Here is a 15,901-nt window from a genome sequence, read left to right as displayed (position 1 = left end):
TACACAGTATGTACAAGTGAAAAGCTAGACTGTAATGTCCCCCAAAACAGACAGAAGCCTCAATACTTAAGCACTTAATGTTTCTTGGGGCAAAATGCAAGCCTTTAATATTACTTGGATGTGTGTACATGCAGCCTGAAATGTATCCACTAGTCTGTACTCTCAGTTGATTTTAAGACATTGGTTTTCAAAGTATGAAAGTGATAAACATGTTCTACAGTCCAACATATTGTGCTCACTTACAACTTTGAACCCATGCTCTTTCTTGGTCTTGTAGCCTCAGTCCCCTTCCTCTGCAGGGTGCAGGGAACGCTGAAACTTGGGTCAGTATTATATCCATGTCCAATTAAGATAAGATGCATTTCAATTTTAAACTTCTAATTCTGACAACTGATTGATTTGCTGGTTTTACTTTTGATCAAATGTTCACAATGTAGCTATTCAAACTTTTTAGAACATTTGATGCTGTGCTCAGATTCTAAATTTTAAAAACTGAATTAATTTTAAACAGAGTTAATTAACCTGTTGAAAAAGCCAGCCGTATGCATGTTTAGCTATAAATGTGGGACCAGGTTCCAGGTTTCTGGGGGGCCTAGGGCATGGGGAATCAGTGGGTCCCTTGTCTCCTCCCTTTCCTCTTCAAATCACCCTCCCCTCTCGGCCCCAGCCCTTTTAAGTAAAGCAAATCTTGACCAATAAAGAAACCATTATTGTCAAAGTAAAACAATACTCACTTTTGAATTTTACGGGTTGCCTTTTTAATTTTATTGTGAACAACATAATTTATAGATATAGTTTAATCAATAATCCTGTACTCACTTACCTGGGAGTAAGTCCCATTGAACTCTTAAGTAGGCTTGCCATTTTGGGGGATTATTTACTTGTCTTTCATCTAATCCCTTCGCCTGGATTCTTCATGGATGCATTACCCCACTGACCAAGCTAGTCCCATTGAAATAAACAGACGCAACTTTGCCATGCTCATTAATGTCAATGGGATTTACTCCTACTCCAGGGTATGTAGTATCGCAGCCTCGCTATCCATTCACTAACATCCCTCCCTTCTCCCTTTCCTCTACTCCCTGCCTCTTTACTGTTTTCCTCTTCTCTTCTTGCTTGCTTTGATTCCAGTCCTGCTCTCTTTCCCCACCTCCTTTTGTAGTTTGCCACCAATCAGTGCCCACTTGCTGCCAGTGATGTTGCAAGAGCTCCAGTTTGGGTTGGACAGCATTGTGCGTGCCTCCTGCCAATTCCTTTTTTGTGTGTTGAGAGAAAGAGAGAGAGGTTTTTACCCTTCCCCTGAAGGCACACGTTTCGTCAAGTCTGGGACTTAAGTGCCAAAGAGCAGTGCTGCATGATGCATGCGTGCCTGCTCATACCCTCCCCACCCTCTATATCTCCTTTTCTCACACACATTAGGCATGTAGGGACTCAGAGAGGTGGCCCTGCCCAGTTGAGAAGCCTGACCAGGCGGGCTGGTAGTACAAACCCTAGTGGTGGTGGTGGTGAGGGGCCCCTGCGCCCTTGTGGCCAGTGCACGACCTGGGTGACCACTAGCGCCAGGCCTGTGTGGGACATGCATCTTCCTTTTGCTTTCTGATTCATGTGTCACCTCATGTGAAACAGATGCTTGCCCCAATGCCTGTCTATCATCAGCCTTGTATTCCTTTCCTTGTCCTCCACCTACTAATCTTGTTTCTTTCCATATAGTCTGTCACTACTAATGCCAGGTTTGGGGATCCTTTTGCCCTCCAGATGTTGCTAAATTACAGCTTCCATCATCCCTGGGCATTGGCCATACATGCCAGTGCTGATGGGAGTTGTAATTCAGCAACATTTGGAGGGCCAAAGGTACCCCACCCCTTACTTACGTCCAGAAGAAAGCATAAAGGAAAAACAGGGTCAGTGTGCAACTAGATATTATTGCCTCCACAATGCTAAGCCAAACCATGGCTTGGTGCAAATATGAGGGTTTCTAGAGAGGAAATTATGGCTCCTGAGCGCCTCCCCTCGTGTTGTTGTAAGCTAAGACGTGGTTTGGCTTAGTGTCGTCTGAACCTGAGCTTGTGTTTTGTCTTACTCTAGACAAACCATGATCTGTAACTAAGGTTTGTTCTTGGGTTACAGCTTGTGGTTTGTCTGGAGGAAACAAGCCACAAGTCTAGGTTTGAAGGACGTGCTAAAGCAAACCATGGTTTGCCTTATAGTAGTACAGCAGCAGGAGGACTGTGGGAGGAGCGCAACCCTGTAATCTCCTCTTTCGGAACCTTCATGCTTGCATGTTTGTGCCAAGCTATGGTTTGGCTTAGTGTTACGTGTAAACCAGCTTAGTGTTTTGAGCTTGTGTCCCCATCCCCTCTACCTGCAGAGAAAGAAGACTGGGGCTGAAACACCAATGGAATCTGGGTTAATGGAGTCTAGCTGTAAGCTAGTGTAATATGTCAGACCCTTAATGTAGAACGTGTTTACTGTATGCATGACACAGAAGGTAGTCTGGCTACCTTAACTTACAATTTCCATACTTTTTGGCAAATGAACGAATGTGTTTTAACTCTTATCTTAAGCCAAAGTCATTATATTTTTAAATTGTGCTTGTTTCTGCTTAAGGTAATGGGACAATTCATCTCTTGTATACATATATTATAGTGACTGACTTGAGTGGACCTTGAGGAAACCAATTTCACCTCCACATTTATGGTCTAGTTCTCACAAACAGCAGATGTGATTGTAAACCTGTGCCTGAAGTGTACTATTTTAGACTGCCCGTGAAGGCTCACATGGCTAAATGTTCTTCCACACAAAAATATATCTTCACACAGAAAACAAGATATCCAGAAAGGTTAGAATAGACCCATTCTCTCTGACATGTAGTGCTTTTGTTTTGTTTGCTTTAGTGTCTGTGTCATAAAATCATGTAAGACTCCATCCAGTAATGTGGGCATTCTAGAAAATTTTGAAAGGGGGAAAATTTCCCAGAGGCTTTTCTGGAAAACACCAAGCTAATTTTACAATACCTCAATACCTCTGTTTTAAATACCTCAAAAAATATTTTCAAAAATTGAAAGGAATCCCACTGAAATATTTAATTGGGCGGGGGTGGTGGTAAATCAATAAAGTGCACTTTATATGGTTTAAATATTATATTCAAAGCATCATAATTTTTAATATTTGTAAAATATTAACATATGACAACTCAATAGCACACACTTGTTTACACTGTTTACATTTTAAAGAAAAAACTTAAAGTACTAAAAATTGTTGCTATGCTCATTTTAGCAAGCACAAACAGCTTTGCATTTATATTTGTCATATACATGCATGCTTCCTAGGGCTAGGTATCTGAGGGGAAAAATTAATTATGACTTTGAAATTGCAGAGTTTGATTGAAATTACATCCATTCTTCTGTGAGCAATTCATACTAATTTGGGGTCCAACAATGTATTTCCAGTGCAATTATTTTCTGGAAATTTATCCATCCCCTATCGCTGCCCTCAACTTCGGCCTGAAGAGGTGCAGTCCATTAACCTCACTGTCTGAGAACTAAGTCGCAGTTAAGCCTGTGTAGAATGTCACAAGCTTAGTTGCAAAGAAATATCGCTGCATTAGGCCCAGAATACCAAATGTTACACTTACCTTTAATAACTGGATTACATAGTTCAGTATATACACATTCTCATTTTCTTAAATCAGGCTTCTCCTGTTAATTAAAATATTATTTGGAAGAAAGCTACTTTGAAAAGCCTCATCACTTTCTATATTGCAAGCTTATTATGAGTGCTAAATATTTAAATCAGCAGAGGCCACTTACATGCACACTTTGAAAAACTGACTGCCCTGGTTTTCTTGCAGACACCAAAGATGCTGACGAGGAAGATTAAGCTTTGGGACATCAATGCCCATATAACCTGCCGTCTTTGCAATGGTTATCTTATTGATGCTACCACTGTAACGGAATGCTTGCATACCTGTGAGTATGGAGATATCTACCCATAATGGAGTTATGTTTCATTTGATGTAAGATTAGTGGCTTGTTTTGCTTTGTTTGATGCACCTGCTCTGCAGGTTTGATGCACCTGCTCTGCCATCTTCTTCTAGTCCTATAAATGTTATATACCAAGCTTCTCTCCACCCAGGATCAGATCATGGGTGCAGAGAGATTACAGATAAAACCCAGCCTCTGGCTGGATCAGATGTTCCTTTCTTCTGTGAAGGACAGAGCAAGGGTCCACGTAAAACCTGAGGTTAGCTCTCATATAAATACAGAGCCCATGCTATGGTCCCTGCTTTAGTAGTAAGGGAGATTGTGTCAGTGAATGATGTCCAATAGTGTTCTGCTTTACTTTGGAAGTGAGGGCAAGAGTATGCTATGGTAGCCTTTTATGAATGCTGAAAAGTGGGATTGTTCTGAAAGGTATGATGTATTGGAGAATTAAAGATGGTGGTGATGTTTGCAGCAGCACAGAATGTAAAGTTTATTGCTTGTAAGAAATCAGCTTCTCCTTTTCCTCATCTGAACAAGAAGTGAAGATCTAAAATGGATGGATATGGGGGAGTTTACTGATATTGTGTAAATAGTATTTAAAAGGAAAGTCAATCTGTACATTTAGTTCATGTGATATATAGCAAGTTAAGACTCTCCTGTTATGCAGTTTTAATACTGACACGGTATTCAATGCTAGTCAGAGTAGATCCATTGAAGACAATAAACATGACTAACTTAAATTCATTAATTTCAATGGGTCTACTCTGAGTAGGACTTAGTTGAATACAACCTAATATTTAGCAAGATGAATTATCTTAATTTAAGTCTCAACTGGAGACTTCCAGGAACTGTTGTGTGAAACTATAAAAGGCATAACTATGGGACAAAAAGAAGGCTAGATAGGTTTGTAACTCTTGCTCAAGAAGCCATAACAAAGTTAGCCACCTGTCCCTTATTAGGTCACCACCTTTCCCTGTTTGAGTGCTTTTTTACATATTCTGTTCCGAGTGCTAGGGTCCTGATGGCATTTGAAAGAATCTTCCCCCGCCCTTTTGATAGGTGAGCTATTAGTAGTTGTGTTATGTTTTGTAGATTGTCAGTACAGTTAAACTTCATAGAACTTTATACAGTTCTTTCAAAACAATGAAGTTTTCCCCAGTTCTACAGAGGCCCCTCTTGCTTGCTTTCCCTCTTTTCTTTTCCCCCAAAGGGACCTCCACTCTTTATGAGAGGGTAATAAATACTTTTATACACTGATTCATAGGATCGCCATAAGTCATAATCAACTTGAAGACACATAAAAACACAACAACAACAAATACTTTAATAAATGATCAAATTCCGCCATCATATAACGGGCATTTTGGTTTATCTAGATTTTCACCTTGCTTTCTCTGTCATGGCATTATTCCAATGCTTTCTATCGGCTTTTAGTGCAACAGGAAAGCTGAGCAATCATCTCAGTGTTTGTTTTTTCTTTTGCCAATTGGTCCTCATTTCTTCATACACATCTCCCCTCGCCCCCCAACCAGGCTTCCCCTAAGGGCCCACAGTAGGTGTTATAAAGCACTAACTTGGGCTTACATCTGCTAAATGTGCATTGTTTTGTGTGAGATGTAGATGGCGCTGTTTAACTACAGGAGCCAAGCATCAGTACTGTCAACTTTTCAAAGCCGCTGTAGTGTTGCTGGCTATATAAAAGCAGACAATGTTCTAATTAAGAGCGGAGTTGTTGGGACAACAAAATGCTAATGTCCAATAGGCATTGAAATAATCTTAACAAAATTAGGGCATGCTGTCAGATGTTATAGATATATATTTATAAGGAACATCCTGTGTATACAGACTTCAAATAGGAAGCAACCTTTTAATAAATTAATATTCTGCATTGAAAAGACCCAAAAATGAACGTGTATTGTTGAATATTAAATCAGGTTGGAATTCCAGTCAAACACATACGAGATTCTGTTGGGAAAACCCCCACACCATTTCAGGTTTTGTATTAATATCCTTCAGATCCTTCTTACCATTCTGCTGAGTAATTTATTTCCCCCTCTGTGGAAGAGTGGACGTGCTACAATTTAAAACTTAACATTTATGTGTTATACTATACATCTTTATTATGTGTTATATGTGTTAAAACTGAAGGGTGAATACAAATGGTCTTAAATGTATAGAATGCATAAAGATGCATTGAGAAAGGAGTTTTGCAAAAAATTGAATGTTTGTGTCAGGGATGAGGCAGCTCAGGCCTGGGGGGCAAATGTGGCCTTCCAGGCCTCTGTCTGGCACTCAGAACTCTCACCAGGGCACATACCTGCTTGAGCTGTGCCCCTCACTGGCCCTGCTTTGCACCTTCCTTGTCTGGCTGGAATGTGTCTTTGAATTCTGATAACGCTGCTTGTTTGCTTGGATGGAGGATAGGGAGGAACGTCTTAGTCTGAAGAAACTAGCCTACTGTACAACGCTAACATTCATATTCATTGCTCCACCCACTTTTGCCTTTGCCCCTGCCAGCCACTGGCATATGGCCCCCAGAGGTCTGCCCAGAAGAGAATATGGCCCTTTGGCTGAAAAAGCTTCCCCATCCCTGGTTTAAGTGTATGCTGCCAAGTAAGATATGCTCTTCTGTATCCATGGGATCATCTTAACTGTAAATCTTTCTGTAAACAGTCTGCAGGAGTTGCTTGGTAAAGTATTTGGAAGAAAATAACACCTGTCCCACATGCAGGATAGTTATACACCAGAGCCATCCATTACAATATATTGGGTAAGTATGGTTTTAAAGATAATATATGTAGATATCTGATGGGTATGCCTTTCTAATCAACGGGCTAGTTCAGAAGTGATGCACATAATTTGATTTCTCATCACTCAATTGCTTAGCACAATGAAAGTTATGGGGGGGGGCATCCAGCCTTCCTTTATTAGCTTTAATTTAATATGTACCCTGAGGGACAGGTTGAAATTGCAGTGCTCATCCCAAGGGAAGTTTCAATGCTCATCCCACCATCCCATGTTAAGAGATAAAGATTTAGCGTAGGTGTTCCTTTTCGTTACAGAACTTAACTTGATCAATTTTTTTTTGCCAGTCATGACAGAACAATGCAAGATATTGTTTACAAACTTGTTCCAGGTCTTCAGGAAGGTAAGTTAGCAATATTTATTTATTTTATTTATTTGTTTCATTTATAGACTCAACTATTAAAACTTTGCGGTGTGGTGTTCAGAAGTCATTGTTCAAGTTTGTATAAAATAACATTAAATAATTAATAGCATGATGTAGTGCCAAATTGTTTTTACTTAGTTGCTTTGGCAAATAAGGGCCAATCTACACATTACAGTGGAGTTCCATGTCTGTAAGCAGGGCTGGTTCTAAAGGGCAGCCAGGTGGGGCACTGGTTCCAAATTTGGATTGGGATTAAAGGGGAGGTCTAACCTTTTCCCCCTGTGCTGTGGCCCCAATTAAGATCACCTCTGCAGAGCTGCTATTAGCCTGCAAAGATGAAAATTCACCCCTTAGTCACTTTTACAAAAAGAAAACTATGTTGGGAGCTCCAGGCATGACACACCAAAGTAATGTGTAGTTTTCCGTATGTTATTACAGGTAGGAGAATTCATTACAATATGAATATCTCATATTGCATATTGTAAGTGTCAGAGATTTTAGCAGGTGGTAATATTTACTGGTAATCTTGATATTTGAAAAAGCTTAGACACAACTGGTGGGATATTTTTAACATTTACTGGTAATTGTTAAACAAACTAAATGCTTTAGGTAAATGCCCAAATGTCACCCTAATTTCTTTCATATAACTCATAAAAGACACTTAAGAATCACACAAGTAAATTTCAAAAACAAGTCTCATGACACAAGCATTTCTTCCTAAATTACCAGTTAATGTAACATCCACCAAGTTTCTTACATTCTCTGTAATGCACACTGACATACTTTGCTCATGGAAAGATTGCCATTCACAATGTCTAGGCCAGTGGTTCTCAAACTTTTTTGGTTCACAGCGCACTGTAAAACATAAAATTTTTCTGGCGCACTTTGTATACAAAATTAAAAATATATTAATATATTTTAAACTATGAATAGAAATAAACTATAGAAAACTATTACTTACCCTATACAAATGGGTTTCTTCTCATTTTTAAAATATACTTTCATAATATTTGAGGCACACCTAGCCACCTCTTAGGGCGCACCAGTGTGCCTGGGTGCACCGTTTGAGAATCACTGGTCTAGCCTTTGCAGTTACCTGTTTGGCTAATATGAATATTATATCATGTACAGTAATAGCCAACATTACTTTTGGCTAAACATTATTTTATCAATGAAGCAGGTAGAAGGCAGAAACTATTTTGCAAAGTTTATAAAACATATGAGGTTTTTTTCCATAATTCTAAATCTTGCCAAGAATAACTAACAAGTACATGAAATAAATACTTGGTCTACTTAAAGTAGAAACTGAAATCCAAAAGTAGCATTACATCCTTTAAGAAATGTCTTGGGCTCTGAGATTTGTCAAGATGCTGTATAATGAATTAGCCACAGAAAAGCTGCCGAACATTAGAGGGTGCTCTTGATACATTTTGCTGAAAGAGTGAGAGGATTAAATTTACTTGAGATGATGACGTTCACTGATCTTAGCTAAAGACACTGTTTTAAAATGTTAAACAGCGGAAATGAGAAAGCAGAGGGAATTCTACCACAAATTGGGCATGGAAGTACCGGGTGACATCAAAGGGGAGACGTGCTCAGCCAAGCAACATTTAGATTCCCACCGTAATGGTAAATAGATGCTGCATGTGTTTGCTCTTTTAGAAAAATACTTGTGTTTGCTACAGGAAACTGTATGAACTTGCTTCTTATTAATTAGAATGGATTGATATGTTTATCACTAAAACATTCTGTTACCTAAAGAAAAGGTACACTGCTGCTTGTTAAATGTGGGACAAGTGAATATTTTGGCATGAGTGCGCAGTTGGAAAGAATGGTACATATGTCTCCCCCCCCCCATTTTTTGTATGGTTCACTTGCTCCTGTAGGGTAAGAATTGGATCCTTCAGTTGCTCAAATAAGGGTTCTCTGGTGTAGGCATTCAGAACCCACAAATGCCTGGAGCTTTAATATATGACTATAAGTTTTATTAAGACTGCCAGCTCAACAGCCATTTTTAAAGTCTTTAGGGCCAATAAAACAACTTTCCTGTGATACACTTCACAATGAACTATGAAGAAATTCCAAAAGTCTGTCTTTCTGGTGCTGCGAATGGATGTTTCAGTACTTAATTAGCATGATTGTGGCATGAGCTACCATAGTCAAGGGCCTAATTCAGATGCATCAGCCAAGAAGGCAGCAATTTTTAAAAAAATAAATAAAAATAAATAGGATCCAGTGCAAAGATACTAGTTCTGATACTGGTGCAGGTGTATTCCATTGTTTTTCTAGCGCCAGTGGCTATCCCATGCTCTTAATGCAGCATAGCTGTGTGATAGGATTGTGTTGGGGGGCAAGTTCCCCTCTCAGTTCACCTTGTGGGGTATTCTGTAGGCCAGTTTGTTTTTTCACACCATTATTATGTTTGGGGGTTTCCTGGCAATCAGGCAAAGTTGGCAGGCTGTATCCCACTACCTTGGAGTGGTTCATGCTCTGTTTAAACCTGTGCAAATAACTGATCATGTGTCTTTGTCTTAAGCTGTAATGTTGAAGGCCTAATTTAAACTTGGCTGCGCCTACAATCTTGTGTTTGGGATTGATTATGCTGTGTGCTACTCCAGTACAGCCTGTCAAAACATACTGCTGGCTTTTCAGGTACTTTCTTGGCTTTGCAGGTGAATATGCCAGCCCAATCATTTAGCTTCACGAAGGGCTTCATTGAACATGTATTGCAATTTCCAAAAAAATAAAGGGAATTTAGTTTAAATTCGCCAGCTACTATGGCCCCTTTTGGACAGAGATGACTTTGCCACAGTTCTCTATGTTCCGGTAGCTTCCAGATTGGATTATTGCAATGCAGTCTATGTGGGGCTGCTCTTGAAGATTACTTGGTCCAAAATGCGACTAGATTACTGGCTGGGGTTGTTTTTAGAACTCATATAATCCCGGTTTTCAGCAAATGCTAACTATGCACTTCTTTACACTGGCCTTCAGCGCTTAAGGTGTATGTTTTCAGGACCCACCCTGCTCCTGTGAATGTAGTGTGTTTAAAGGTTTTTAATACTGTATTTTACATTTCTGTAACCTGCCCTGGGACCTAATAGTGAAGGATGGGCAATAAATATTATAACAGTAATGATGATGGTGATCGTTTGTAAAGATCATAAAATAGGACTAATATGGTTATATTCAAGTGGATTACGATTTATGGCATCCCTATGAATCAGCGTCCTCCAGTAGCATCTGTCATAAACCACCCTGTTCAGATCTTGTAAGTTCAGGTCTGTGGCTTCCTTTATGGAATCAATCCATCTCTTGTTTGGCCTTCCTCTTTTTCTACTCCCTTCTGTTTTCCCCAGCATTATTGTCTTTTCTAGTGAATCAGGTCTTCTCATTATGTGTCCAAAGGATGATAACCTCAGTTTCATCTTTTTAGCTTCTAGTGACAGTTCTGGTTTAATTTGTTCTAACACCCAATTATTTGTCTTTTTCCCAGTCCATGGTATGCTCAATGCTCTCCTCCAGCACCACATTTCGAATGAGTTGATTTTTCTCTTATCCGCCTTTTTCACTGTCCAACTTTCACATTCATACATAGAGATCGTGAATACCATGGTCTGAATGATCCTGACTTTGGTCCTAGCCTCCCCAGTCCTAGCCACCTTCTGATTTCTTGACTAGTCTCCATTTTGGTTGATGACTGTGCTGAGGTATTGATAATCCTTGACAAGTTCAACGTCCTCATTGTCAACTTTAAAGTTACATAAATCTTCTGTTGTCATTACTTTAATCTTTTTGACCTTCAGCTGTAGTCCTGCTTTTGTGCTTTCCTCTTTAACTTTCATCAGCATTTGTTTCAAATCATAACTGGTTTCTCCAAATTCTGTCCTTACAGTAGCCTCTTGTCCAGAGTATAGGTTGTGCATCAGGACAATCAGATGCTGTGGTACCCCCATTTCTTTTAAAGCATTCCATAGTTTTCCATGATCTACACAGTCAAAGGCTTTGCTGTAATCTATAAAGCACACAGTGGTTTTCTTCTGAAATTCCTTGCTCTGTTCCATTATCCAACCTATGTTTGTGATCTCTGGTGCCTCTTCCCTTTCTAAATCCAGCTTGGACGTCTGGCATTTCTCGCTGCATATATGGTAGGAGTCTTTGTTGTAGAATCTTGAGCATTACTTTACTTGCATGGGATATTAAGGCAATAGTTCGATAATTACTGCATTCTCTGGGATCCCCTTTCTTTGGAATTGGGATATATATTGAATGCTTCCAGTCTGTGGGCCATGGTTTAGTTTTCCATATTTCTTGGCAGATTTTAGTCAAAATTGGGACAGATTCAGTCTCAGTAGCTTGTAGCAACTCTATTGGTATGCCATCTGTTCCTGGTGATTTGTTTCTTCCAAGTATTTTAAGAGCAGCTTTCACATCACATTCTAAAATTTCAGTTTCTTCATCATACGGTTCCTCCATGAATGAATATGTCATCCTGGCATCTCTTTTATAGAGTTCTTCAGTGTATTGCTTCCATCTTCCTTTTATTTCATCTCGGTCAGTCAGTGTGTTCCCCTGTTGATTATTCAACATCCCTCCTCGTGGTTTACATTTCCTTTTCATTTCTCTAATCTTTTGGAACAGGGTCCTTGTTCTACTCTTTTTGTTGTCCTCTTCTATTTCTATACAGTAACTATTGTAATAGTTCTCTTTGGCCCTACCTCCTAGTCGCTGTATTGTTACATTTAGGGTTCTGACTGTGTTTCTATCTCCTTTTGCTTTTGCTTTCCTTCTCTCTTTAACCATTTTAAGAGTTTCTTCAGTCATCCATTGAGGTCTTTCTCTCTTTTTAACTAGAGGTATTGTCTTTTTGCATTCTTCCCTGATAACATCTCTGACTTCATTCCATAGTTCTTCTGGTTCTCTGTCAGCTAAGTTTAAAGCCTCAAACCTGTTCCTTATTTGATCTTTATATGCTTCTGGGATGTTATTTAAATTGTATTTTGGCATTATGATTACTTTGTTGGTCTTCTTTAGCTTTACTCTGATTTTCGATACGACCAGTTCATGATCTGTACCGCAGTCTGCTCCTCGTCTTGTTTTTGCAGAAAGTATAGAACTTCTCCATCTTCTGCTACTAATTATATAATCAATTTGATTCCTATATTGACCATTTGGTGATGTCCATGTGTACAGTCATCTTTTTGGTTGCTAAAAAAATGTGTCTGCAAGAAACAAATTATTGGCTTCACAGAATTCAATAAGTCTTCCTCCTACTTCATTTCTGTCTGCTAGGTCCCATTTCCCCACAATTCCTAATTCTTCTCTGTTCCCTACTTTTGCATTCCAATCCCCCATGATTATCAGCACATCTTGTTTTGGTGTATGACCAATTTCTTCCTGTACTTCTGCGTAAAAGCTCTCCAGTTCCTCTTCTTCTGTGTTTGCCGTCAGTGCATAGACTTGGATGATGGTTATGTTGATAGGTTTCCCATTTAATCTCATTGATATAACTCGCTCAGACCTTGCGTTGTAGCTCCTAATTGCTTTTGCTACATCACTTCTCACTATTAAAGCAACCCCGTTTCTTCTTTATTTCTCATTTCCTGCATAAAATATTTTGTAGTTGCCTGATTGAAAATGTCCCATACCCGTCCATTTTAGTTCGCTCACACCAAGTATTGTAATGTTGATGCATTCCATTTCTTGCTTGACAATTTCTAACTTTCCCTGGTTCATGCTTCTCGCATTCCATGTTCCTATTGTGTGCGTCGTACAACTCCAGACTCTCCTTTCACATCTGTGTGCATTAGCCTCTGGGCTTCCTTCTGGCTTTGACCCAGCTGCATCATTAGTCAGAGCGCTACTTGTCCTTGTCCTCTGTTCTTCCCCAGTAGCTTGGTGAGTGCGTTCTGACCTGGGGGGGTCTCATCTTCCAGCACTATCTTATGTTGCGTTTTGGATACTCTGTTCATAGGGTATCTCGTGCTAAGAGATATTCAGAGGTGGTTTACCATTGCCTTTCTCTGAGCTTGGATGCATGTTAGTCTGGTGTCTCAGCTTTCACCATTCCACCATGGGTGCCCCTGCTAGGAGTCTAGCCTCTTGGTCTAGACTCCTGACAGCATTGCTCTCAGCTTCTTCAACACTTTCAAACCCCCTCACCAAATTAAGGTGTCCATCCTAAAGGGAGAACACTTCAAATACTGACACTTAATATAGAGCTGTGGCTGGTAATTAATTTTTAATGGGCAAGAGCAGAACTGAATAAGAGCTGAAGGGCCGGCAGTATTGGTTCTGTCCACTGATTTGCTCCCACATGAGTTGGGACACAGGCAAAGGGCTCTTTAATCTTCTCTCTCTCACTTTGAACAGTCACAAAGGCTTTGACAGAGCACTAACTTAATCTGTTTAGCTCTTTGTTCCCATTTACCTGTGTCTTGGCTTGCCCACAGGAACGAATAGCTTGGGTGCACAAGGAGAGGACTCCAGCGCAGTCTTTGCTCCTGGGGTGGAGTGGAATAAAGAGCCCTTTTCCTGTGTCTCAGCTGGGGAGAAATTGGCTGCGGTTTACACTGTGGTTGTGATCAGGGGCAAATTGTGTCCAGACTTGTCCTCATGCTTCCAGTTGTCTATCTCTAGTATACGCTCGTTTTTAATTCTTCAGATATTTCAGTCAGAAACAGGAAATGGAAGTTATGTGCTATAAAGCCTGCAGTCTGAAGTTTTGTAATATTCTGGGTGTTGCAGAGGGAAGAATGCGTAGATGAATGTTGGGATGAAAAATCTGGACTTTGGTGGCTTTGCAAGTAAACAGTTTGCTTTAAAAGCACAAGAGCACAATTTGTTGATGGCTTTAACTAAAGCTATTATAATCCAGGAGGAACTGGTTGTTTTTCAAAAACTCTCAAATGGCAAGGTCTATGATACTAGAAAAGTCTGTCATGATATACCACATGGCATACCGTGCACACTGTTTTCCATGTGTTGCTTGAATTTCCTGAAGGTTATGAATGAATGGAACGCAGCTGATAGGGCTACATTTGAAAGGGCTGAGGATTTTTCTCGCATTTATTTTATATGTGAATTTGATATCTTTAGAGTCTTCCACTTCATCACAGATGCTGTGTGCTTTTTCATAAGGGGAAACAAAAGCAGATGAGAATACAAACAAAGAAACGTCAGAAGAGAAACAGGAAGAAGATAATGATTATCATAGAAGTGATGAACAGGTACTGTTTAAATATTATCTTTTTAATTAAGCAGATTTTCTCCTTTTGTTGGTTTTTAAGGATAGGGCCAGCTTAAGAGATGGCATTGTGCCTTTTCAAAGAAAGTATTTGTGTGAGTAGCTGAAGATGTTACTATGAGTATATTCATTTTTACAAGAAAGTCTTGAAAGTTTCTCATCGAGTATGTACTTCGTTTGCACAATAAAAGCAAAATGTGCTTTCTGACTATTATGATGTTCAAAAGTGTCATAGTGGACATCTGTGGCCAGGTTTTGCTGTCTTTGATTCTATGCATGGTTGATTGTGGCTCTCCAAACTCCTTATTTCAGTTCAAATCATGCATCTCATCCCCTGTGCACCTTGTCTCTGTCTCTGTTCTCGAGAAGTTGGATTTGCCGATCACTGCCATTTCATGTGTAGTTTATTCTTGCCAGCTGGTCTATAACCTGGCTTCAGCAACTGTGAAAATTTAGCCACTTAGGGATGAAATAGCAGTTCATCTAACTTTCATGTCTTATTAATGAGGCCCAATATCTTCCCTTGCTGTAGGAAATACTAATTCTATTTAAGTTGTTCTGCTGAAATCCAAATACCTTCACTCCAGTTTTTGTCTCCATGGATCATAGAGGTGAAGCTGGAAGGGATGTTCATTGCTTTTTGTTTGTTTGTTTGTTTAGAAGTATCTAGAAATTCTAAAAAGAGCTATAGATTCAAATTGTCATGGATTTAATGGAACACCATGTGTGAGTGGGTAACTGTAGAGGAGCCGGTCCTGGAATTTTCAAGTCCTGGTGTAAGCAACTTCTTAGCTTCTGTAGAGGAACCTGAGGGACTTTAAAGATGCAGTACTTTACCTAGGTGAGAAGCCCTTACTGAACCACCCAAGCAATATCACTGTGGGAAACTGCCTCCATTATGTGGGAGCCACCACCAGTAAATAGACCACCTGCCCCAGGATGGTGGCAAACAGCCATTCTTGCCTCGAAAGGTCTGATTCTTTGATACGTGGAAGTTGCATGCTCCTGTGGGTACCTGTCAGTTGGTGTCCATGATGTAAGAGCGCCATAGGAACATAGAAGGCTACCTTATACCAGGTTGGGACTATTTGTCCTTCTAGCCCAGTATTGTCTGCTTTGCCGTAGTTCTCCAGGGTCTTTCTTATCAGCTTACCTGATCCTTTTTTAATCAGAGATTGAACCTGGGACCTTCTGCAGTCAAATAATGTGCTCTACCACTGATCTATGGTCCTTCCAAATCATGTAAAATGAATACTTGCTTAGTTCAGAGTGCTTATTTCTCTGTTTTTGCAAAAGGAGAACTTAGAGGAACTCCCTATTAACCTGTACTGGCTGACTGTTTCCCCCTAAAGGTAAGCATCTGTTTGGAATGCAACAGCAGCAAATTACGTGGATTGAAGAGAAAATGGATTCGCTGCTCAGCACAAGCTACAGTCTTACACCTAAAGAAGTTCATTGCCAAAAAGCTTAATCTTTCTTCTTTTAATGAGGTAATTAATGGGTTTA

The 15,901-nt window shown here is 39.8% G+C and overlaps 1 protein-coding gene across 4 annotated transcripts in view; it reads left to right on the top strand.

The window, feature by feature from the left end:
• Positions 1-15,901, top strand: part of PCGF3 (polycomb group ring finger 3) — an 86,525-nt gene that overhangs the window by 54,998 nt on the left and 15,626 nt on the right. For 2 of the 4 annotated variants that reach the window (XM_061634890.1, XM_061634900.1), the window contains exons 4-10: positions 2,647-2,839; positions 3,851-3,968; positions 6,657-6,753; positions 7,076-7,131; positions 8,671-8,781; positions 14,290-14,378; positions 15,748-15,885. In XM_061634890.1, coding sequence (XP_061490874.1) covers positions 2,786-2,839; positions 3,851-3,968; positions 6,657-6,753; positions 7,076-7,131; positions 8,671-8,781; positions 14,290-14,378; positions 15,748-15,885 — 663 coding nt within the window. In that variant the 5' untranslated portion in view covers positions 2,647-2,785. The remainder of the gene's footprint in view (positions 1-2,646; positions 2,840-3,850; positions 3,969-6,656; positions 6,754-7,075; positions 7,132-8,670; positions 8,782-14,289; positions 14,379-15,747; positions 15,886-15,901) is intronic. The other 2 variants (XM_061634921.1, XM_061634910.1) reach the window with 1 other exon arrangement.

The sequence above is a fragment of the Rhineura floridana genome, chromosome 1 (genome assembly GCF_030035675.1).
Source record: "Rhineura floridana isolate rRhiFlo1 chromosome 1, rRhiFlo1.hap2, whole genome shotgun sequence".
NCBI lineage: Eukaryota > Metazoa > Chordata > Lepidosauria > Squamata > Rhineuridae > Rhineura > Rhineura floridana.
This window is presented reverse-complemented; position numbering and strand designations above follow the sequence as displayed.